Source organism: Hemibagrus wyckioides, linkage group LG16 (assembly GCF_019097595.1).
Source record: "Hemibagrus wyckioides isolate EC202008001 linkage group LG16, SWU_Hwy_1.0, whole genome shotgun sequence".
NCBI lineage: Eukaryota > Metazoa > Chordata > Actinopteri > Siluriformes > Bagridae > Hemibagrus > Hemibagrus wyckioides.
This window is the reverse complement of record NC_080725.1, coordinates 11,741,188-11,765,366: the sequence shown is the minus strand read 5'-3', so window position 1 is coordinate 11,765,366 and position 24,179 is coordinate 11,741,188. Positions and strand designations below refer to the sequence as shown.

At 40.9% G+C, this 24,179-nt stretch overlaps 1 protein-coding gene across 2 annotated transcripts in view; it reads left to right on the top strand.

Annotated features, from left to right (window-relative positions):
* The window catches only part of LOC131366691 (WD repeat-containing protein 70), a 38,453-nt gene extending 14,634 nt beyond the window's left edge, over nucleotides 1–23,819 (top strand). For both annotated transcript variants that reach the window (XM_058411373.1, XM_058411372.1), the window contains exons 11-18: nucleotides 7,860–7,959; nucleotides 8,542–8,626; nucleotides 8,757–8,895; nucleotides 16,640–16,740; nucleotides 18,049–18,128; nucleotides 19,102–19,218; nucleotides 19,833–19,995; nucleotides 23,373–23,819. In XM_058411373.1, coding sequence (XP_058267356.1) covers nucleotides 7,860–7,959; nucleotides 8,542–8,626; nucleotides 8,757–8,895; nucleotides 16,640–16,740; nucleotides 18,049–18,128; nucleotides 19,102–19,218; nucleotides 19,833–19,995; nucleotides 23,373–23,460 — 873 coding nt within the window. In that variant the 3' untranslated portion in view covers nucleotides 23,461–23,819. The remainder of the gene's footprint in view (nucleotides 1–7,859; nucleotides 7,960–8,541; nucleotides 8,627–8,756; nucleotides 8,896–16,639; nucleotides 16,741–18,048; nucleotides 18,129–19,101; nucleotides 19,219–19,832; nucleotides 19,996–23,372) is intronic.
* The last annotated feature ends 360 nt before the right edge of the window (nucleotides 23,820–24,179 follow it).

The window sequence follows — 24,179 nt, the reverse complement described above, 5'->3', positions numbered from 1 at the left end:
ACAGCTGGAAATTACCACGTGATGTCTCCTCTTGGGGGATCTGACAGACAGATTTGTAAGGGTTAGACACTCCTAGATGTTCACAGACTCATTTCCCGGCTGTCTTGTTGCAACCTGACTAATGACGGACTTAGATATTGATTAGATATTTTGGTAGAAAATGTGTGTGTGTGTAACTAAAGCAATGTTTACATTAAACTTTAAGTTCCAAATAAATGTCCCAAAAGGTTTTCTCATCACAAAGTGACTGCAATTGATGTTCAGTTGAAATGTCTAAAGAGATTATTATTATAAAAAGACAAAGGCTTAGACTGGATATGGGCTTAATTGGTAGCAAGCAGTAAATGCAGAGCATATGCAGAGCTCTCTCTCTCTCTCTCTCTCTAATTTTGAGTCAGTGTGAATGTGGATGATGGTGCCTGCATGTAGCCAGCATTCTTACAGACCGTAAGTGACAGGTTTTTTGTTTGCAACCATGTAGAGCAGGGTAGGTAATGGACTCAAACGTGATACCTGAAAACTTCATCACATTACAATGTTATTCATGTTAAAATATAGTGCAAACCAGGCCTATTATACAGGATTTGCAAAAATAACAAAGGTAACTGTCGGATTTAAGTAGGGAAATATAGCGAGCTTTCATATTTCTGTTGCTGTTTTGGTTTTAGCTTTTCATGCATTTCTCTTTTACCTTGTTGCACCTCAAAAGAGGAATGACCTAGCTTGATTTGACTGGATTTGTGATTTTTTTCCTGAGAATTTTCTTTCCGCCACCTTAGGCTCAACCTCCAGTGTTATTTATTTAAGAAGGAATTAAGAGCTCAGCTTTAACACTCTGCAGAACCCCAAGTCAATGGCTGTAAGTTATTTCTATTTAGATAGCAGACGATGTCCCCAGGTGTCTTACATTCCTGGCTGCTTGGCTCGGCTCCTGCATTTTATGGACAAAGACAGAATAAGTAAGTCGGCAGCACAATGTGTTATTCGTCCATGCTATCAAATTTGCCCAAAGACAGTTTTAGCCTCTGAACCTTTTCGTCACCTTGTGATTGTGCCCCATTGAACAGGGCAGGGGATGTCTGAATGACTGATGATAAATATGTGACGATCTGCTACTGTAATTTGCACTTAAAAAAAAAAAATTGCCAAATACCCATCAATCAGTATGTATCAAGTATGTATAGTGGTCTTGACTGCCAGGCTCTGATCTTGGAACCTCAGCTGCATCTGTCTGCAGCAGCTGACCCACAGAGGTTGGATGAAGGACTTTTAATTTATTACAGGTTGTTTTTACAAACTAAATATTTAACCAGCATTCCCCAGCAGCTTACAATAACAACTTGCTTCTTTAAGGTCCCAGCTTTGGCCCATGCCCCATCTTCTAGGATGTGGTCCAGACACACTGCCCACCCTTTACATTCTAAAGGTCATGAAGAATGGGAGCGTTATGAAAAGCTCCGAAGTTAATTCTTGCATTGAAATGTGCAGTTCTTGTATTGCATTGTGCACAAGCCATGATAACGCAAGTGAAAACTGAATTGCATTCCTTACTGAAAACGGATGTTCCCTGGTTTTAAAGTTCTCTTTTTTAAAAATCTAGAGTAGCTTAGAGTAACTTGAAGTGTCTTCCTTGAACGTTTTAACTGTGTGCTGAATGATAACATCCCACTTCAGATGAGATCTTTTCCTTAAGCCAGTGGCTTACCCTCCTCAACCATTACTCATAACTTGAACATGCAGGCAGACAATCTCAATTTGCCGGATAACATTGGTCTCGGTCATGTGCCATTTGCTGTTATTGGGGTAGACACGTATTCTCATGGGTATTGCTGCATTTGATTGGCTTTTTGATGTTCATCTCAATGATTCTTTTAGTGTTACTCAAGTCAAATTCTGATCACTTGTTTGTTCTTTGTCCTTTGCCTGCAATCCACAGACCCAGATTTGCTTTCCAATGGTTTCTAGGCAATGTATTCTCATCTGACTTGCGCTCTCAAATCAGACAGCAAAAACATCTTGTTATTATTACAGTGTCTACAAGAAACGTGCGAGTTCTTCAAGAAAAGCTAGAGACTTATTTCATTTTCAGTACAATACCAACAGTCAAACTTTGGGCATCTGCTGGTACCTGACACCGATCCTCTGAAGCCCTGTTCGGTTTGAAATAATTTTCCATGTAATTGCATCTAGTAATGAATGTTTTAGTCCCATTCAAGTTTGTCCTGTTTGTAATATTTTATGGACTGTGCAAGCATTGAATATTTTTCCTTAGAATGTGCAGATTATTCTCTACAACTGACATATTGGTCCTGTTGGGAAGGTTTGACACCAAACTGAAACCAAGTATTGGAGAGTAAATATATATACGGTAGGTAAGTTTCTGAGTTCCTCATCTACCTGCACGTAATGCTCTTGTCACTTAATAATGATGAAGTGAAACTCACATGGACCTAAGCCTTACGATAAGTGTTTATAATAAAGGTCATTCCTTCAGCAATTTTACTTGAGGGCCATATGTCTGGAATTGTATTTGTCTGCTTCTGCTGCTGAATATGACGAATCAAATTCACTGTATTGGTATGGGCTTTGTCATCTGTTAATGTGATGAAAAATATCAGTGATCAAAACAGAAAAAACATATAGAAAGTCAGCATTTTCCACAATTCTGATACTCGATTGGGTCTTATGAAGAACTACTTCTGCATGCACAAATTTGGTGTTTACAGTAAATCCATGGCTGAAACTGTACCCACTGATAGACCATTCCTTGGGGAAAATACCCATTACCCTTTACCCACTCCTTCACAGAGACTACCTCATTTTCCTATTTTTTTTTTTTTTTTTTTTTTTTTTTTTTTTACCTACGATAGACCTTATCTGTTTTCATCAAAAAGGAGGTGCTAGACTTGGATGCATCCCATAGCCTGAGAAAGATCTTATCCAAGCACAAACCGTTAAAGGTGTCAAGTCTATTGTCTGTGAAATATATTGGTTGCAGAAATTACAACCAACCCTATAGTAAAACAGCCCTGGCTTGGAATTTGAGACTTTGTACTCCCTCCAGAGTTTTCCTGCTGTAGATTTCCCTGAACCATGCGCTCTACATTCATGTTATTTCAGCATGTTCTTTCAGGATCACCCTCTAAAATTCAAGTAAACCAACAGCTATAAATGACTAACCTTCAATTCCTTCTCACTGTTATTTTTCCTTTGTGAATTTTTCTATCATGCCCCCTTCATTGACCAACTTATATCCAGAATCAGAGGACCAAGTGTCTTGAATGTAAATCCCTGAGCAGCTGTTTCTATTTCTCAGTCAGCAACATGCAAGAATCTAAGCCACTACATATGCACACAGTCATTTAAAAGCTTTCTGGAACGTGTGTGTGTGTGTGTGTGTGAGAGAGATCCAGAAGTTTCTCTTTCAATCCCATCCATACCATATTTCCCCACATTCCTCTCGTTCCTAAGACACCATTCAGCTTGAAGGCCCAGCAGCTGATACCATTCGTGTAATCAAAGGAATAAATTCTAAATAAAGTAATAAGTCTCAGACATGTGCAATGGGAATGACACAAGGCTTTTTGACAAGCAGCAAACATCGCTGTTTCACGATTTGATTGTGTTCCTCCTGCTGTGATGGAGAGTATTGACCGAATTCCTTTTAACAGAACATCTGGATAAGTTTGCTCACACTTGAAAAGTTTTCTCAAGGCAAAGTCATAAAAACGAAGGAGACGTTCCAACTTTGTGTCAGAGCCTGAGTTTTGGCCGACCAACATTTACTCTGGTTTTGGATTGAGAACCACGTTCCAGTCATTGCTTAAATCTCAGTGTCTTTATATGCCTAACTTGCAGTAACTAAGTGAGGAAATGTCAAATTCATTATTTAACTTGTTATAGCAAATACAAAGGCAGTAGTTTATATTGAGTCTAACAGTCTAACTTTGATTTTGATTTAATTTTGAAGTTAATCAAGCTGTCTCCCTCATGACTATTCAGAAGACGTGTCAGAGCATGAAATTTGCTCTGGCTGATTCCTGTTCAGATGCTAGAGTTGATTGGATCAGAGGTCGGAGGGTTGCCTTTGGTTCCCCAGTAATTGGGATTCTTGGTCAGACCAAAATCAGATCCAGTTCCTTAACTCTGGTAGAAATGATATGGCCTAAGGGAAGGTAGCTGAATATGTCATGTCAACCCTAATCAAATCTCCTCCTTCAGGGCTCTTCTGTCAAACCTCTACCAAATGTCTCTGCATGACCAAATGTACCCTCAAAGCTTCAAATGACCTTCAGGAGCTGCAGGGTCACACATAATCCATTGCCAAGAACTGAAACTGGAGAATGTTCTGGGCCTCACCTACGGTTCATGGAGATGTACACTTTGGGGCCACAAGCTTCAGAATCTATCTGATTTGTTGCGTGGGTGCACAGGCAGACTGGGCCATGCTTGAGATTTTATAGTAATTGAAAACAAGTCGTGTGTCTGATTTAGACTTTTTGTTTTGTTTTTCTTTTGTTTTGTTTTTTATTTTGTTTGTAACAAATAGTTAGCGTGTAAACTGTGTTTCTTGGCCATGTTGAATACAGATCTGACCTGCAAAACCAAGCCTACGCTGAATTCCAGAATTTAGGCTCTGTTCTTGCATGTTGTGAAGTTGTGGAGTAGTATATGTTGAAATTTCAGTTCCTGAAAACATTGTTGGGAACGTGCCAAAGTTGACGGAGATAAGAAGCCAATACGCACTCTTAATTTAACACTCTGCGTCGTCATGAATGAATTCGAATGAAGTGGGCCTGGCAAGCTTTTAGTAATCAGCACAGCCATGCTCCATTAACGCACTGAGCAGGTGGTGACAGACAGATAGTGTTTTCAGCTTGGCGACGAGATCCCAGCAGAGTGGGGGAGAAACACGGACCAATTAGACGAGAGAAAATTGGTCTGGCAAAGAGCAGTGTTAGCGCTAGGGAATGTAATATGGAGCTTAAGTTGCGTGAAGCAGTGTTATCTCCTCGGTCCATGATAATGACTTCTTTTCTGGTCCTGTGAATATGCAGAAGACTGCACTCCTATCACCCTGTACTCCAGGACATCACCCTGAATTGCTTCACCCCTGCTTCACTCCTCCCTTCGCAACTGAGTTGAACAGTTGCCTATTTAAGAATCTTTGGTGCTAAGGAGCTTTATTAAAAGTGGTTAAATCCAGTATTTATTTTTGAACGGAGGCCAAATAAAACTAAAGTGCTTTGTTTCTCACCGATTTCCAAAAATGTTTAATCCGATGTGAAAGTAATGAAAACATTATCAGAAAGCTCCAGATCGCATTGCAGGTATGTGATGGAGTTGCCCTGAGTTACTGCAGAGACTCTGCTTGAGTAATTAGTGATCTGCAAGATAACGAGCGCATGATATCTGCCAATATTAGCATGAAATTTGGTCTAAATCCAACTGGTGCCACTGTTAGCCTGTAAATGAATGGCATTGTGGGTAATGTGGGAAACCAAAGTGCAAATTTCGAATAAATTTTGGATTCCACTAAAGATTATGTTAATTAATGTAGCATATAACAACTATTGTTTTAGAAAACCTCTCTATATAGAGGAGATCACTTTCCTGTTTTTCCAAATCACTGCACCCAACACAACCAACTGGAAACTCTTCTTGGGTACAGCTAGTGGCTTTTATTTCATTTTGCCTCAGCAATTATTGTGGTTATTTTTCCATCCACTATCCATTGTCTATTCATTGCCAAGCCATTTTCCTCTCTGGTCTTCTCACGTTATGTATGCAGCCTGGCCATGTTGCTTAGTGCATCTTGCCACATCAAGAAGAGACGAATTAAAATGCAATATTTCTCTATCACAAAAATCATTATTTTTCACACATACTTTGCAAAACATATCCCAGCAGGTTTTATTAATTATGTGTCTTTGGATTATTATTTCCATCAGCTCCTTGATGGAGTTGTCACAGTTTGTCTGTAACGTTAAACAGATAGGTGATAAGAAGCCGATCAGTGAATTTTTCGGCCCATCTTGTGAACACCTGCTTGGACGTGGTCCTCGGTTAGTGCTTCATTGTGTGCTGAGAAGAGAAGTGGACAAAAAGAGCTTATTATGCTCCTTGTTTTTAGAATAGTGTTAATGACTTACAGCTGACATGGGTTTTATACGCATATGTATTGGAAAGTAGCTTTGATTTGGTTTCTGGTGGTATGTGAAAATGAGTTTTGTTGGTTATTTAGTCATTTTGGAGACCAAGTCTGGAGTGGAAAGTGCTCTATTAACCATTCTACTAATGACATTGTCCTCATGTTACAATATACAAAAAAAAGGAGAATTCCTGTGAATGAAGCCTCTCTAGCAAGCTTTTATAGATTTTATCTCCATTTCTGTGGAGAAATGACGTGTGTGGTGTGAGGCACGTGTCCATCCTGTTACATGTGACACTGCAGTCCTTTTCTCTGCAGTGCTATTGATGGGTCTGAATAGAGGCTTTTACTGCCTGTTTTGGATTAACAGTTCAACTCGTGTTCATTTCCTTCCATCAGGCTTTACTGTTATCTCTGTGCATCAGTGAATGACAAAACATGACAGAAGAGCAATAAATGTCACATAGTTTAATGACTGTATCCACATCTTTAACTGTAAGTATAGATCATGGAATAAAGCTGCAATTTCTGAAATTGCTGCACTTAGGCCTATGCACAGAGTGGCACTTTATCAGAGTAGTAACAACTCCCAGTAATGGTAAAAAAAAAAAACAACATTGTTCTTTTATTTCTTTCACTCAAATCATTGCAAGAAACTTGCATGATGGGATTTTTCATGTTTATTGTACCTAACATATTAAGATGGGTGTCTTGTAGAAACTCTGCTTATGAACTCTTCTGGTTCAAAGCGCATGAGAAGGTGGGGCTGTGTGTGCTGTTGTAGGTGTTTTAAACATTATTTTTAATAAAAAAGAACAGACATATATTTTAATTAAAAAGTGCCGAGACCCCCTTATTCCTGTGTGTGAAATGGTAAAGCAAAAAAAAAAAAACAAACACCCTTATATATTGTGGTGGACACTTTGCTTTTAGAAAGCATTCGTAATTTTAGATCCCACGCTCGTTTGGAATGATAAGGAAGTGGCTCGAGTTCAGCTTTGACCGAGATATAAAATGCACATTCTACGGATTTTTGGACTGTGACTCTGCTTTGGCAGAGCATCGGGTTCTTCATAGCTCTGTTAAGTGGGACGTCTAAGCTGCCATCTCCTCCTTCAGGAGAACATCTGGGATACAGAGTCCTTAGTACAAATGATTACAGCAGTAAAAATACTTTAAACACCAAAGAGTAGTACTTTGCACTCCATTCCAGCATGGGATCATTTTATTACTTTCAGGGTTTTTTTTTTTTTTTTTTTAGTTATATTGATTCCTAGAAGGTTGGTATTTTTACTTTTAGAATGTAATGCTGAAAGGGTAACGCTAACAAGATGATGGAAATCTGGTGGCGTATGTGAATAAGAATGCATGTTTTTTAATCAAATACTCTTTTACATCAAAACTGTGGTGAAATTGTTGAGGTCCAAACATTTCCTGGTTGGAAGTCAAGTATGGTATGTTTCTTCCTCTGCAGTAAATAAAAATCTCATGAGCACTTGGAGTAACTGAGCATGAAAGAGAATAAAGTAGCAAATGCAAATTCTTCACATAGTATAAAAGTGGCTTGGCAGGAAGACTGATAATGGAAATTGAGTCTCCGAAAGTGTGTGCACCACATGTTTTACACACACTCATGGATGAGAAATGTGGGTGGTGGATTTTATTTACTTACAAATGTTTCCTTTTTTTTCTTTATGGGTCTCTCCAGGTTCATACCAAGTTCCACTGCCGCCAAGCCCATGCTGTCGGCTCGGACACTTCCTGCCTCACCTTCTCCTACGATGGAACCACGCTCGCTTCACGAGGAGGTAAGATAAGCTACACATCGTCAGTGTCGCTGTCCGAGGGGAAGAAATGCTGCTATTTCACCCCTAACCATTTGTAACCTTGGGGTTATAACGTCTGACCCCAGCTACAAAGCTGTATTGTTCGGGGAAAAATAAAGATCTTTTCTTTGCTCTGAATCCAAAGTGACATGCAGCTCTGAGGATGGCTGGCAGGATTGACATGGACACACTCGCTTGGGTTTTGGCTTGCATTACAGGCCTTCCTTTGAGCATGCACTTCCCAGCTGGCTTGGGTTCATCTCCTGGAGCTTTAGTCAGCGATTGGAGATCCCCAGTCCAAGCGTTACTCAACCTTCGACGTGACGCATCCAAGTGAATTCTGACCTCAGAACAGGCTGCCTCGCTGCTATAGCGTACACTGACTCTGATTCAAACGCTAACACAATCGATCTTATTCAGTCCCCCCTCCCGTCGCTCTCAATTACATGAGAGAGAGAGGAACGTCTTTGATATTTTTTTCTCTGCATTGATGTTCAAATTACTCATGTTGGCATTCAGTACTGTTCTCAATCTTGACATTTTCTTCTGTTTGTGTGTTTGCAGGGGATGACACTCTGAAGACATGGGACATTCGCAACTTCAAGAAACCTCTCAATGTTGCCACAGGGTTGTGCTCATACTTCCCAATGTAAGCCTGAATATTCCCAGACGATGCCTTCACCATGTTATCCTTGCATGTTGATAAACCTGGTGAAGCAGCTTTAAATAAAGCACTTAATCGCTGATAAAGCTGTGTGTTATCTCGTGTCTGAGCACAGGACAGACTGCTGCTTCAGCCCTGATGATAAACTCCTGGTGACGGGTACTTCAGTGAAGCGCGACCAAGGGAACGGCAAACTGGCCTTCTTTGACAGAGAGTCCTTCAAGAAAGTATACGAGATCGAAGTGGCTAGCGCGGTGAGTGTGCCAACTGTATACACAAAGCGCTGACTTATTTTTTTTCCATAAATGCAATCAAGATGATGCATCCTCCCTGAGTCCAAAGTTCTGTAGGCAACCTTTTATCTCCCAAAAACAACATCTTGAGTGGACAGTGGCGAAAAAGGTCAGGGCTAATAGATTTAAATGTTAGTTTAAGTTCATGTGTAATTCTCTGTTTATTTCAGGGGGTTGACAAATTGCTCATATCTAATTCATAGATGGCAGGCAGTCAAGCAGATTCAGTTAATGGTCACCAGTGTTTGTGTGTGTTTTTAATTGTCATTAATTTGTCCAACAATCAGAGAAAGAAAAAACTCTTCTCACTTTATGAAAGGAGTCTTTTCAAAACTATTGATGGGTTGTTAAATGTAACTTTGGGACTATTTATTACTATAGGCACACATTTATTTCAGCTATATAAAAAGAATGGTCTTTTTTCCACAGTAAAATGTAAATGATCAGCACATTAATCTGGGATGATTGACAGTCGCACAGGTCCTTTTGAACCCTTCATCATTAACTGAAGCCTCGCCCCCTTCTTCTATGTTCTATCTTAATAATATTTTCTCTTTTTGCTTGAAACATTTGCTGACGCAGTTCTCTTGCTTTGCGTCAATGTAAATGGACAATGTTTTGTGTTCATTATTGTGAATAAAAATATAGATTTATATTTGACTTTAACGTTAGGGAAGTAACATCGGTCAACAGTGTGACTGCCCCCGAAAAAATTCAGCGGAAAATAGTCAAAATCATTTTTATTGATTGTTGTGTATAACTCTAATGCTAGTACAAGACACAGTCAGTGACACAGAATGGATAAATAGACTCAAATGTGTAATGAGGGGCTATGGCTAGGTAAAAGTTCAACTAGTTTTATTCATTAATTTTTATTAATGCACATAATTTGTTTTCTACATACGCTTTATCTGAGTTATATTAGTTGTTGCTTTTTGAGGCTGAGCAATGCAGTGGAGATTTGACTAGCTAGCTAATGAATTTATGAAGTTTTTAGAGCCACCTCTGAGTGCTGAGTTTCATAGAATATGTACAGAATGGATAAAATCAAATTAACTCAATAAACCTGTTTAAATTTCACCCTAATTAAGCACATTGTACATTCATCATGTTAATATCAAATAAACCTGTAAAAATAGATAGAGAAATAAATAAAAATTCATCCCATTTGAATACGCAAATGTCCCGCCCCTTTCCGGTCTTGTACCGTAATCTGACTCCCCGGAGAGTTCATGCTCCTCCACACACACCACGCAGTTTAATAAAGCCATTGATTTCACACACAACACCAAGCCCGCACATGGAAGCTTTATATGAACTTGAATCTAAAAGCACAAATTGAAGTAGTTTGGATAAAGAAAACACATGGCAGATCCATTCAACAGCGTTAGGAATAAAGCTACGATGCTGCCAAAGTAAAAGCAGTGAATGAGACATTTTTTATTAGTGCAGCTGGTGTTTCAGAGTAAATTAAAGTGTAATATTCTCACTGCATTCAGATATGAATGCCATAAAAATACCATTATTTAATCACAAAGTCCAATACAATTTCGGGTCTCTCCATATCAAAGGTGTTCCATTTTTTTTATTAAAAGAGTCTTATACAGTCTTGCTAAGGAGACTTATAAATAACAATTTCCTGATAAATAACAGAATCAATGTGAATAGGAGGAAGGAAATCTGACAATAATAACTGATATAGTGCTGTGAAATGGTTTTTGCCCCCTTCCTGTTTTTATAATCTTTTGCATATTTGTCACACCTAAAAGATTCAGATCATCAAATAAATTTTAATATTACATTAAGATAATGCAAGTAAATTCAAAATGCAGTTTTTAAATGATTATTTCATTTATTATGGGGAAAAAAAGCTGTCCAAACCTAACTAACCTACGTGAAAAATTAATTGCCCCTTAACTGTGATTAAGCACATTATTTTAGAAAGCTGAGTTAAATTTCACTAGACACACCCAGGCCTGATTACTGCCAGACCTGTTGAATCAAGAAATCACTTAAATAGAACCTGTCTGACAAAGTGAAGCATGCTTAAAGATCAACACATCATGCCACGATCTAAAGAAATTCAAGAACAGATGAGAAACAAAATAGTTGACGTATCAGTCTGGAAAGGGTTATAAAGCCATTTCTGAGGCTTTGGGACTCCAGCGAAACACGGTCAGAGCCATTATCCACAAATGGAGAAAACTTGGAACAGTGGTGAACCTTCCCAGGAGTGGCCGGCTTACCAAAATTACTCCAAGAGCACAATGACGATTCATCCAGGAGGTCATAAAAGAACCCAGAACAACATATAAGCAATTGCAGACCTCAATTGCCTCAATTAAGGGCAGTGTTAATGATTAAACAATAAGAAAGAGACTGGGCAAAAACGTCATCCATGTGAGAGTTCCAAGGCAAAAGCCATTGCTGACCAAAAAATACACAAAGGCTTGTGTCACATTTGCCAAAAAAATATCATGATTATCCCCAAGACTTTTGGGCAAATATTCTGTGCTGATTGTTGAAGCTGAAGTCGGACAACTGTTACATCTGCGTAAAACCCAAAAACACAGCATTTAATAAAAAGACAAACATGATAAACAGTCAAACATGGTGGTGGTAGTGTGATGGTCTGGGGCTGCTTAGGACCTGGACGACTTGCCATAATTGATGGAGCCATGAATTCTGCACTCTATCAGAAAATCCTGAAGGAGAATGTCCGGCCGTCAGTTTGTGACCTCAAGCTCAAGCGCACTTGGGTTATGCAGCAGGACAATGATCCCAAACACACCAGCAAGTCCACCTCTGAATGGCTGAAGAAAAACAAAATTAAGGTTTTTGGAGTGGCCAAGTCAAAATCCAGACTTAAATCCATTTGAGATGGTGTGGTATGACCTTAAACAGTCCATTCATGCTCGAAAACCCTCCAGTGTGGCTGAATTAAAACAATTCTGCAAAGAAGAGTGGACCAAAATTCCAGTTATCGCAAACGCTTGATTGCAGTTGTTGCTACAAAGGGTGGCACAACCAGTTTATTAGATTTAGGGGGCAATTACTTTTTCATGTAGTGCCAGGTAGGTTTGGACAGCTTTTTTTCCCCTTAATAAATGAAATAATCATTTAAAAACTGCATTTTGTATTTACTTGCATTATCTTTGTGTAATATTAAAATTTGTTTGATGATCTGAATCTTTTAAGTGTGACATATGCAAAAACCTTTTCACAGCGCTGTATGTCTAGTTAGCAAACCTGTTGAATTAATCAGTTAACTCAACATTTAACATGCTGCTTTAATTTAAAATGATTTATAGCAAAATATACTTGCAAAATACAAAAATTTCACTACATGCTACCTGTTACAGCTGCCAGCTTTTTCTTCCTCGTGTAATTTACAAACATTTTTACATTTATATTTAACATTTAGTAGTAGCTTCATGAATGAATCAACAGTCTTGACGTTGCTTTTTTGTATTCTGTAAATGCTTAATGCAAGGACTGAGCTTAGTGAATTCTTAATCTGTTTAACTTTTACAAGAAGGACAAAGTAATTCCTGACAGCTCTTCTCAGCACTCTTTTTGAGTGTTGGTATGAAGTGAGTGTAACATCTCTGTCAGGACCTCTCTCTGTGGACAACTGGGTGAAAAGCGCAAAAGCGTGTGCCACGAATGTCTCTCGAAGGCTCCCGTGGCCATCCGTGATGGAATGTGCTCTTGAGGAGATTTGTCATGGGAGCAATTCTTGGATTTAGATTTCCCCATCACTTCTCCTCTAGTCATAACACTGCAGCCCTGAAAGCTCTTCCCTCCATCTGGCTCTCCATCTTCAACATCTACACGCCGATGGTGGGAACCTGTCTCGATTTCTGGCTCCACAAACCCAACAGCTTTAACATCAATAAAAAGAATAGGGCGTTTCCTTTCTGTTCTTGATCTGAGGAACGGGCTTTACAGTCGTGTAAACTCACATAGATGTCTCGGAGGTCCCCGTGAGTTATTTATCGGGTGATTTGCCCTGGCGCGACCCTGACGAACTCGCTATTTATCATGTTTATCCAAGGTTCTCGGCAGGACAGCTGAAGAATTTAAGTGCCGTCTCTTTCTGAAGTGGTGCACCGGGGTTGTGAAAGGAAAAGCCACCAATCATACGGGTATAAACATTCGACATAACCCTGCAGCAGGGTCATGCTCTGGGTAAGGAGGTGGATGGCAGCGAACACGTTTTGAGGCTGGCTTGAGTAAATACGCTCTTGGCTGAGAATTTTTCCCTGAGGTGTGAAATCGATTTAGACGTCCAGTTTCTCACCACGGTTTGAGAGCGGCTTAAGGCGAGTGTTTGCTGTAAGCAGTTAAAAGAAAACCTCTTTTTCCTTTCAACAGTTGATATTCAAGATTTTTTTTTTTTGGTAAATGTCATTGGACCCAGAGTGGAACTGCACCTTAAAATCAAGTCACTAGATCGAAGGATTTAGCAGATGCTTAAATTATATACAGTCCAATGTAATCAAACCTCATGAACCCACTAAAAGCTTGTCCATTGCGAATTTATCCATTAGGATACATCGCAGGTGTGTTAGCTTTTGATGTTTGACTTCATCATTTGTTCCAAGCATGACACAACCCAGAAGGAGGGAGACGCCATGATAAAACATTTCCTTCAGCCGCCATCGGAGCATTATTTTTGAAATATTTGTCCAAACATCACTGACAGCCTCAAACCTTTATCTGGCCTGTTGCTTCGTTCCTTTTGTTAGTTAGTGGGGTAGATGAATTCCTGAGGGTTTTTCAGGGGGCCCGCATCCAGGCTACACGTTTGCCATTCTCACAGCATGTGTCATACATGTGTATTTGTTTGCATAAGCTACAGTACACAGATCACACTTGACGTACCTCAAACCCGTATCCTCTCCTCCTCCTCCTCCCATGTGGATTGTGCGATATAATGAAGCTGGTATGGAGGTTGAGGTGAGGTTATCCTCTGGCTAGCATTGCAGTTCATGCTGTTGAGAAGAGATTCAAGCTCATACAGAAAGCCTTGGTGCCCCCCTGTAATTCCTACAAATTCTGTAATGCCTTCTGGAAAGGATTGGATTTTCACAGTAGACTCTTCATAGAAGAATTCTGGCAAATCCAGGCTGTAGCTTCCTCATATTGTTTCATCATTTACTAGTGCAACAACATGGTTCTTATATTATTTTATAACACAGCTGTTAAATTCTCCAATCCAGTGCAAGACGATCATCATTGTCTATGATGATTAATTATCTATAACGGCAGTAACACATCACAGGTTTGTGTTCGATCTGAAATCGTTTTTAAAGCAGCAGCTAATTCACAGGGACTTTGATTGCAAGAGAGAAAAGAGGGAGTGTGGTGAGGGAATGACTTTGTATAGCTGCTCTGACATAAGCTATAACGAGAACTATGTTGTTTTAGTGCACGACATTAGCTGTGACTATATATAGATAGAACAGTATGCTACGTCGTTCCTTAATAAATGAAGTGAAAACCCCAAAAAATGTAATTGAAATACTTTGGCATGTGCTGCTGAAAATAATTCACTATTCTTGTAACAGCTCCCCACTGAACGTGTTCTTCCTTATTTATGAGTGAATGATCAGACGTTATCCGATTACCTGACTGATGATGAATAAAAATGGCATTTCATTGGGACGTTTCAAACCGCAGGGGCTTTTGAATCTCCACTAAAGTGCCTCAGAATGAAAACAGAGCAGGTTGGCAAGCAGTTACTTCTCCTGGCTCGGTGTGGCTTGTCGCAGCACAGTCTGTTATCCAACAGAGAGCAGACGTGTCTGACAAAAGCGGCTGCCAGCTGTACTGCCAGCTGATGTGGTCATCACACAGCAGCAGAGCCATGCTCATGTTAATCAGGGCATGATTTAACACAGCCTCATCATTCTCTGTTTCTCTAATTGGCAGCTTTTCACTAATGAATCTCTCTGGGCAGGACAAATTCAGCAGAACGACATTATCCTGCTTTTCCTGCTGTTTCCGTTGACAGCGTTTTACATTACTAACTAATTGAAAGTGCAATGGAAAAAGTTTTAATATTAAATACAACTCTAAGCAGAATATCTACCTTTGCACTTTGCTCATATGGACAGTAATCTGGAATATTACATAATATAACTCCTGTTAGCGCTCACGCTGATAAACACACGATTAATAATCCTCTGAGCTTTGTACTGCACATTTTAGAACTGTTGCTCATGCTGCATCACATGGCAGAGTAACACACTCGAAGGAAAGCGCTATCTGCCCTCTTCCGAATACACAAGCTCACTGATGGTTGCCAAAAGAAAGCGTTTCTGCTTCTGCATACTTCTCATATTACGACACTGCAGCCGTCATATTTATATTTGTTTGTGTTCATTTTGCTGCAGTACACAGTGATCCTGAAGTGGAGTAAATAGGCTGAGGAGCTTGTTGTGGCTGGCACTCCTCCTGCTATATTTGGAGATTCAGTGCCCCGTGTTCGCCCCAGCAGAGGTGCGTCAGAGGCTGGAGCGGTATTCTCACAAGAAATGCTCTTGATTAATGAGCTTGTTTAGCTCTGGCATCGATGGCGAAACCTGTTGAGCCTATTGGTTACCATGTGGTAGACTTATGTCCAGTTATTCACACTCTCAAATGAGCACATACTGTTTCTCTCGAGTACAAACACTCACACACATGCATAGTTCTCCTATTGTGCACTAAAATCAAAACATGCATGAGATCAATACATGTGACGTCATCAAGTCTATGAATATTAATCCATAAAATGCTCAGGCAGTTAAGTAAATAGGAGAATGGAGCGCACAGGTTGACTTGTAGTCCTCCACACATGGCAAGCAGACACAGAGGGATGACGATAAAGCTTTATTCTGGGTCAGTCGAGCTTAGCCGAGCCAAAGAGGGCCTGAACAGCTGGACACTAAGCAGCTTTCCCTGTCCACACACCCTCTATTGCTCCTGTGGGTCTCTTCTGATCCGTACACTTTCTCTTGCACCATCCACCACTAGCACTTGTTTAGAGCGAAGCTGAATTTCTTTTCCACTCCCTTCCTGCCTCAAGTGTTTACTCTGCTCCAGTTCTTGTGCAGTGCTGCAGTTTTATTTTTGGAAACTTTCTACGTTTCTGTCATATACTGTACTATTTATGATATAAAAACCATCAGTTCATCTTGGATTGACAATTCTGCGTAATATGTACATGCTATTTTGTTTATTTACTTTTTAATTTTTTGTAAATATCAGTATAATCCTTGGCATTGTGTTGTGTTTATTTGTTTTACTTCTCCATTCAAGCATTCAGGCTACAAAAATGCCTTTCTTGTTTGTGAAAAGATCACTGTGATGCTTAAAAACTTGCTCATATTGCAGACTGTCATTGTGTCTCTATTACACACATACATACACACACACACACACATCCTCCATCTGTCACACAGAGAATGTGAAATCCAGGCCTCTACCCAAAGCCCAAATATAGTCAACTACAGCTTAGTGAGAGGGAGAATCCTCGCTCAGTGTTTCTCAGCAGCTCGCTGCCGCTGGCTTACATTCTAAAGCTTTCTCATCACTGTTTTCCTCAGCATTCTGTATATTTCCTGTACTTGTCCCAAATGATTTTGTTCTTTCCCTCTCTCTCCTTCCTGTTTTTTTTTCTTTCTCCACATCTCTCTCTCTCTCTCTCTCCCCCCAGAGTGTGGTCCGCTGTCTCTGGCATCCAAAGCTGAATCAGATCATGGTCGGGACGGGGAACGGTCTGGCCAAAGTCTACTACGACCCAGTCAAGAGCCAGAGGTGCAGTGAGCTCCAGAGTCCCTCCTCTCATCTTCCAACTTCTTCACTACTGCACAGGGAGAAATATTAGCCGTGTGTGTGTTTAGTGTGACTCAGATCAGTAATTATTCGACGCAGGGGTCAGATAGAGTAGCGAGGACCGGGGGGAGAGACGGACAAGTCTGCTGAATCAACTACCGGCAGTCCCATCAGTTCCAGCTGGGAGGCTGTCAGATGGAAGCGTTCATTAAACTGTCCTGTTTGAGTCCATTAGTGGTGATTACTGAGGGCAAGGACTGCAGGGCCTCACACGCTGCCTGTCTGGAAAATCAATGCTCGACAAGCAGCCGTGCGATTTACAGATATTCTATGATTTGTAAACATTTGAAATGTTTTTTCAGCAGTTCAGCCCATATATTAGTCAGATGTTGGAATATTTATCATTCCGTCATCAAATGTTCTCTTTTACATAAATCATATCGTGACTTCTGTGTTATTATTATTTTTTAACTTGCAGGTTATGACATCATAATTCTGCTCCCACAGTTTCAGTGCATTAAAAAAATCCAGGAGAAGTACATAGGGACAAACAGAAATCCAATTATTATTACAAATCAGATCTACACGACCAGTCAAAAGTTTGGACACACCTTTTAATGCAGTGTTTTTTGTTTAGGGATTTATTTTCTACATTCTAGAACAATACTGGGGATTTCAAAACTATGAAATAACACACATGGACTTAAGTAATCCATATGTAATGACAACAAAAAACAGTCAGTTGTTATTTTAAGACACAAAGGTCAGGTGTTCTGGAATAGTTTTTGCAAGAACAGTATTGTCAAGTGCATTTGCAAAACCCATCAAGCACCATGATGAAACTGGCTCACATGAAAAAACTGACCTCTGCTGCAGAGGAGAAGTTCATTTAGAGTTACCAGCCTCAGAAATCACCAATTAACAGCACCTCAGATTAGAGCTGTTATGAAGGCTTTACAGAGCATCAGTAGCAGACATATCTCAATATCAACTGTTCAAACGACATTATTGTGTATTTTGGCCGCCTTCAGCATTGTTTTACAATGTAGAAAGAAATAAACATCAGGAAAGACCATGGAATTAGAAGGTGTGTCCAGACTTTTGACTGGTAGTGTATATGTACTGCTCTAAAACAAAGTACAAAAAAACCCTGACAGAACACATCAAAAGATTTGTGAAAAAGATTAGAACTAGATTTTGTAGAATAGTAAAAAACAAAAAAACATCCCTTATGTCCCAGGGAAAGTGTCGCTCATGTGCTCCTGTTCGGGACGTTTTTTTGTTTTTAAGGGGCGCCAAACTTTGTGTTGTGAAGAGCAAGAGGAAGGAGAAGCATGCCGAGACGCTGACGCAGGACTACATTATCACCCGTGAGTGCCCAAACCACACACAAACTGAATGCATGTACATACCATGAACATACCACAATTTACACACATTGTTTTGAGTACATTCACATCTCCACTAACAGAATAGTCAGAAGAGTATAGGAGAATAGTGCTGCCCTAGAAGGGTTTCTCCATTCACTGCTGTCACAAGCCCATTAGTGCTGCAGTATGGTGTGTGTGAGTGCTTTCCATCGGATTGCTGTCTCACGCGGCCCTTAACCCGCAAGCCATGATGCCATTAGCGTCCGTCACTCCATCCACCACGCGCCTGGCATGAGGCCTCCGGTCAGGTCACTGCATGCCACACACAAACCCTAAACACATCTTGACTCTCCGCCCACATGACACACACCTCGCCGTCAAAACTCTCACTTCCCTCTGTATCCCATTAACCACATTCTCCAGTGGCCGTAGTAGCATTCAACATTTAGCGCATGATTTAACAAGCGCTGATGCTCTGTGCCGTAAGCCGATAGGCTGAGCTGAGTGACGCATCGCGGGATAGCCATGGAAAATTCAAGGAGGGAAGCAGAATGATGGCTTGTTGAGGGAGAGGGAGGCAGAGCGGTTGAACGTGTCACCACTAACCTCTTTGCTTAATGTAGCATGCAGGAGAGGAATTAACACTGCACAGTGACAACAGGGCTCCTGAATGGAAAATCGCTTCATCTTTCCTACTCCTGATTTATTTATTTTTTCCTCACAACCACGAATCCTCTGTCCACCCCAGTCATGTGATAGTGTGTGAGACCTTGTGAAATCAGAATACGTTAATCAAAAGTAAATAAAAACACAGCAAGTGTTACAGCTCTCTGTGGTTGCTATGATGAAGCTGGAGGGTGTAGTGCTCTGTTTACGGTTTTGTTTCTTTATCTTAATCTTTGTTATGCTCATGTTACGGAGTTGTATAGCTTACTTAATACATGTATGTGTGTGTCTGTCTCTTTTTTTTCAGCCCACGCATTGCCAATGTTCCGCGAGGCCAGACAACGCAGCACCAAAAAGCAGCTGGAAAAAGACCGACTCGACCCTGTGAAATCCCACAAGCCCGAGCCGCCCGTGTCCGGCCCAGGTGATGTAAAACCCCTCGTGAAGCTGCAGGCCCCTGCAGTATCTCTCGTACTCCTTGGCTGCACTTCTTAAGATCCTGGCTGCTGTGGGATCTAGACTGTGGCTCTGAGTAAACATACTGTAAGATTACATTAAAGACTTGGCTGAGGACCAGGTCTGACTGGCTTTGGCTCCTTTTCTCATTTCTGTTTGAGGCTGAGGTGTGGAAAGTGTGGCACGGTGAGCGCTCCGGTTTCCTCAACCTCTATAGCTCTGCTAAATCTGTCAGTCATACAGGACGAGTCTCTCTCCACACATCCATAAACTTTTCTTTAACATAATCTCAGTCAGCGCCACGATATCTGGGAGATTCCCGCTGATCGCCGAGCCTACAGCAGGTCTCAGGGTCTCCCGTGTTTAAACATAACGTAAATATCCTTTCAACGAGTGGAGGATGTTTTTCTTAACGTTTAGCATGTGTGTACATGCGCCGGAGGAAGGGACGGCCTGGGTTTTCCTGACCCATCTCGCTTTACAAAGGCCATTGAAGTTGTTATTTGTATTTATACAAATGATTTTGACTTGTATGTTTTGCCTCATGATGTTCACTTTCCTCTCTGCGCTTTCGACACACAGGCAGGGGGGGTCGCGTGGCAGCCCACGGAGGCACCCTGTCATCCTACATCGTGAAGAACATCGCTCTGGACAAGACAGACGACAGCAACCCCCGCGAGGCCATCCTGCGCCACGCCCAAGAGGCAGCAGAGAACCCCTACTGGGTCGCGCCTGCGTACAAAGTGTGAGCAGCCAGTTGTTTTTGTATCAGGAGGTAAAAGCAGAGAGCTTGGGATTAAAGACTGATTAGATTAGATAAAAAATTTTCCTTAGGAAAATAGAAAAACACTGCAGCCAAGGGCAACGTGGGGCCCCTCACACACACGCGAGGCTATTGTCAGTGACAGGTCCTGATATAACTAGAGGCCAGTGTGTGTTTGTGTATGAGGGGAAAGATGTGTGTGTGCATGTGTGCGTGACTCAGGTCAGGTTGCACCTGCGTATTGCATCCTTGTTGTCACGCCTCGGCTGACGGATGCATGAATGTTTTAAAAAGCTCGGTGGGTGTGTGTGTGTGTGTGTGTGTTTGAGGGACTACCTGAGACAGCTCATGTTGCAGACTGGGCTGAAAAAAGGCAAAGGTCCTCCAGAGGAAATGGAATAAACGTTTATTTAGATAAATGCTACGTTTAGCGATTATGTTGTCTTAATGGTTTCTGATGGAAAGCTTTTCCTAATGCTGGTTAACAGTTTCAGCATTAAATGAATGTTAAATAATAATCCCATACATTTTATTTTTAACTCGCCCTCAATCTTGGGGAATGAATGTAAAGTATCCTGGCCATACTTTTCTTTTCTTTTTTCGGACTAATCAGATTAGAGAATTCAACAGCACTGGAGTAGAAATAAAATTATAATTAAAACCAAAGCTCTTCTAATTTTAAAATTCTTTATATATTTTTTGCCACATCATGTACGTGAGTCTGAATGGAGATTATTATGTTTTTTTGGAGCTGAGCATTGTACTTTAGTCTATTTTCATATAACAGTGGCAGACACCACATAAAAGGTTACTGAACTCGACGCAGTTTGAGCCAAATGTGTAATTTAAGCCTAAATTGGGCCTAGTTATAAACTTCCCACACTTGTTAAGCACATTAAGGAAGAAAATGTAGGAAGTCTAGTATGTGTTGGCTGATTGACTATGTTGAATTTAATTACGCTTAAATTAGAAAACAGCTCAGTCGGTCCTCCTGGTGATTTCTTTTTCTCTCAGGTTAACATAAAACCGGTGCCTCAGCAAGTTTCCAGCCTTAGGGAATTTTAATGGATGTCGAAGCCCTAATTTTATGTTCTGTTTACAAGTAGTAAAAAAGAAAGCAGGATGGCCGACGGTCAAGCGCAGACATTTATCTTGGTTTTGTATTGACGTTTTCTGCATATGGATCACGGTAAAGACGCGGCTTTTAGTTCCCTCTAGAAGTGAAAAATGCTTTCTCCCCTAGTGTCAGCTGATAAGAAGCTGTCAGCCTGCTATCTCTCCATCTCTCTGTCTCTCCTCCGTCGTCTTTCTCACCGCAGGATGTTTACCTGGACTGGTGCAGATGAAGGAGCCGACTTTCGAAGGTGGTCCGTCCAGCCGGCACACGGAGTCCACCCTGACAGGGCCTGATCAGAAACAGATAGGATCACTAGATCAGCTCTCTGTAAAGAGTGTTAGCGGGGAGATTTACACTTCCCTGCTGTTGATAAATGATCTTTTTTTACCCTGTGGGGCAGATCCATGCAGAGCACTCCAGCTTGGATTAGTCAGAGCAGGGAGTGTTTAGAAGGTGATATTTGATGCAGGTTGAATCTTGCGTGTCTGCAGGTTGAGCTGCTGCATTATAGACGTTGAGTTTGTTTAATGTAAAGAATAGGAAATAGCTGAAATTAGTGAGGTGACTCGTGTAACACAGAAAGTAAAGAATAACGCCAGAAAAATATATCGGCTTGTTTTGTTTTTCGGCATGAGCGTCTTATTCCTCGTATACCACAGTGATTACGATTAAGAGCTATAAACATGTAAACAGTGATCGCTTTTACTTAAAGGTAATAAGACAGAAAAAAAATCATCTTACCGAGAAGCATGTATGTGTCTGTCCTCTCTTTAGAGGAAAACTTGAAGGAGCAGCTTTAATTCTGTACATTACACAAAGAAATCTCTTCTCTTAATATACCTGATTAGATATTTTTTCTTTGCTGAAGAAAAATCATGTTTTTATTGTTTATTATTAGACTGAGATTATAGAAAGTGTCCACTGTTTAATTGTCACCATTTAATTGTCAAATTTAAAAATTCATCAGCGCTGTACTTTTACCATCCAAACGATCTGGAATCTCCTATGTTTTATGTTTTAACCTACGCAGAAGCCGAGATATGATTAATTTCCTGTCACCTAAGTTTGCATGGTCCTTTGAGCAGTCCTGTGTTCGACACCTTGGCTTGCGTCGTGATGCGTGCTTGAGCGTTGGCTTGTAATTTAATCTCCGTCATTACCAGAGTGCAGCCTTTTAGAGCTACTAGCGTTAATGACACTGTCGACACTAACGAGAGCTATTGTAGCACTTCCATGCACAAATGATCCTGTTTCTTCTTTTGTCGGCCCGCCTTAATTGCTTTCCTCAGGTATCATGCCAGAAAGTAGGTGGATGGAGACGTACACACACCTGACCTCAGTAACCTGCCCACACAGAAATACTACTCCGCCGATATCTGAGAACCTGGAAACTGATTGCATGTCGAATATATAACTTCTCTTGTGTCGTCCATCACCACCGTCATTGTCTCGTGCCGTTACCTACAACTTATCTGTCCACTAATGAAGCCTCGCTGCTACTTCCACAGTAATTACTCACACTGGTGGTCTCGGTGAACTCATCAGGGAATTCTCCAGCCCCAGCAACAGGGTGGATGGCGTCAGGCCTCTGTCAGGGGCTAATCAAATGCGTCCGTGAAAAGTAATTTGTTTGAAATATACAGAGCTGGTTGTGAGGTCAGCATTGCCCTTTACAGCAGTAGATAAAGATAGATTTGGCTGTGTAAGAGCCAGAGATTTCTCTGTAGCTCTAGAGTTGTAGTTATCTGCATGTACTCCCCCCCCCCCCTTTCTTTCTTTTTTTTCCATCCTCTATGACCAGTACAGCATCCATGCCATGACTCACCGAGGACCAGATGTTGTATTTTAATCACTGTACGGAATTGAGTGATGAAAGTAGTAGAATGGTTTAATCCCCCTCGCTCACTATAACTCTCCCTCTCTCAATCATTCCTGCTTTTTTTTTTTTTGGTCTCATTTTCTCTTGCTCTGTCCTTCCAGCTCTTCATTCTTAATCTCTTTCTCCAGGGATCTTATTTAAACTCTGTTCGAAGCCTCTGCATGCCAGGAGTAACGGTAGCTCTGAGCAGTTTTTCACCACACGGCCTGTAGTTCATCCGTGATTTGTCGTCATTTATCAAAGCACCCACTTGTTTAGTTTTTGTTTCTCTTAACTTTGCTAATAAAAGAAAACACTCTGCCAGATGTGGACATTCTTCTGTTAGTGCAACATGTTTAAACTTTGCTCTCGTTTCTCGTGCAGGACTCAGCCGAATCCCATGTTTGCAGCGGAAGAATCTGAGGATGAGGAAGACGACAAGGAGCCAGAGTGGAAGAAACGCAAGATCTGAAAACGAGAGCTGCATTACAGTTCTTCTCCTCAAATCGGTGGAGTTACCACCTTGTGTGTATTTTACCATAGGCATGTTTAAGACGTAATCACTTGTTTTAGCTTTTGTGTTTGTTTGAGAGAGAGAGTGAGAGAGAGAGAGCGATGGGGGGCAACAGCGTCTACATCATGCAGTTCTGAAGTGTAACTGATTTTTATATTGGGTAGACCTGCAAGTACTGAATGTACAGAATGTTGGTTTGGATACATTTTTTGAAGCAGCTTGTTTTTAAAGATTTTTCAATTTGTATTTTTGTGTCATGTCGCAAAATAAACATGCAGCGTGTGTGGTCAGTGCACACGTTTGCATTAGGAAAAGAACGGCATGCTACCATGTGGCTTTTTCACCTCGTAACTCTGTAGAATCGTTCACCTTTTTTGGTTAAGCATAGTCAAACTCTTTCCAAATGGTGCATGACCATCTATTAATTTCTCTAATAAAGGAATGTGATTTTTTTTTTTTTCCCACAAACCGCACCAGGTTTTGTCGCAGATCACGAGCTCAGATGTTTGTGCCGAGGTGACTCCCAGCCTGTACACAAACAGAAGGCTGCTGTGTCACAACAGATTCCAATCTACTGATTCTCAAGAGCTCTGATCCATCTTTCTGTCCCCAAACCCCCCCCTTCACTATAGCGTTGGACTTTTCCACCAAACGTGCGGTCTTCGGGTTTGCTTTGC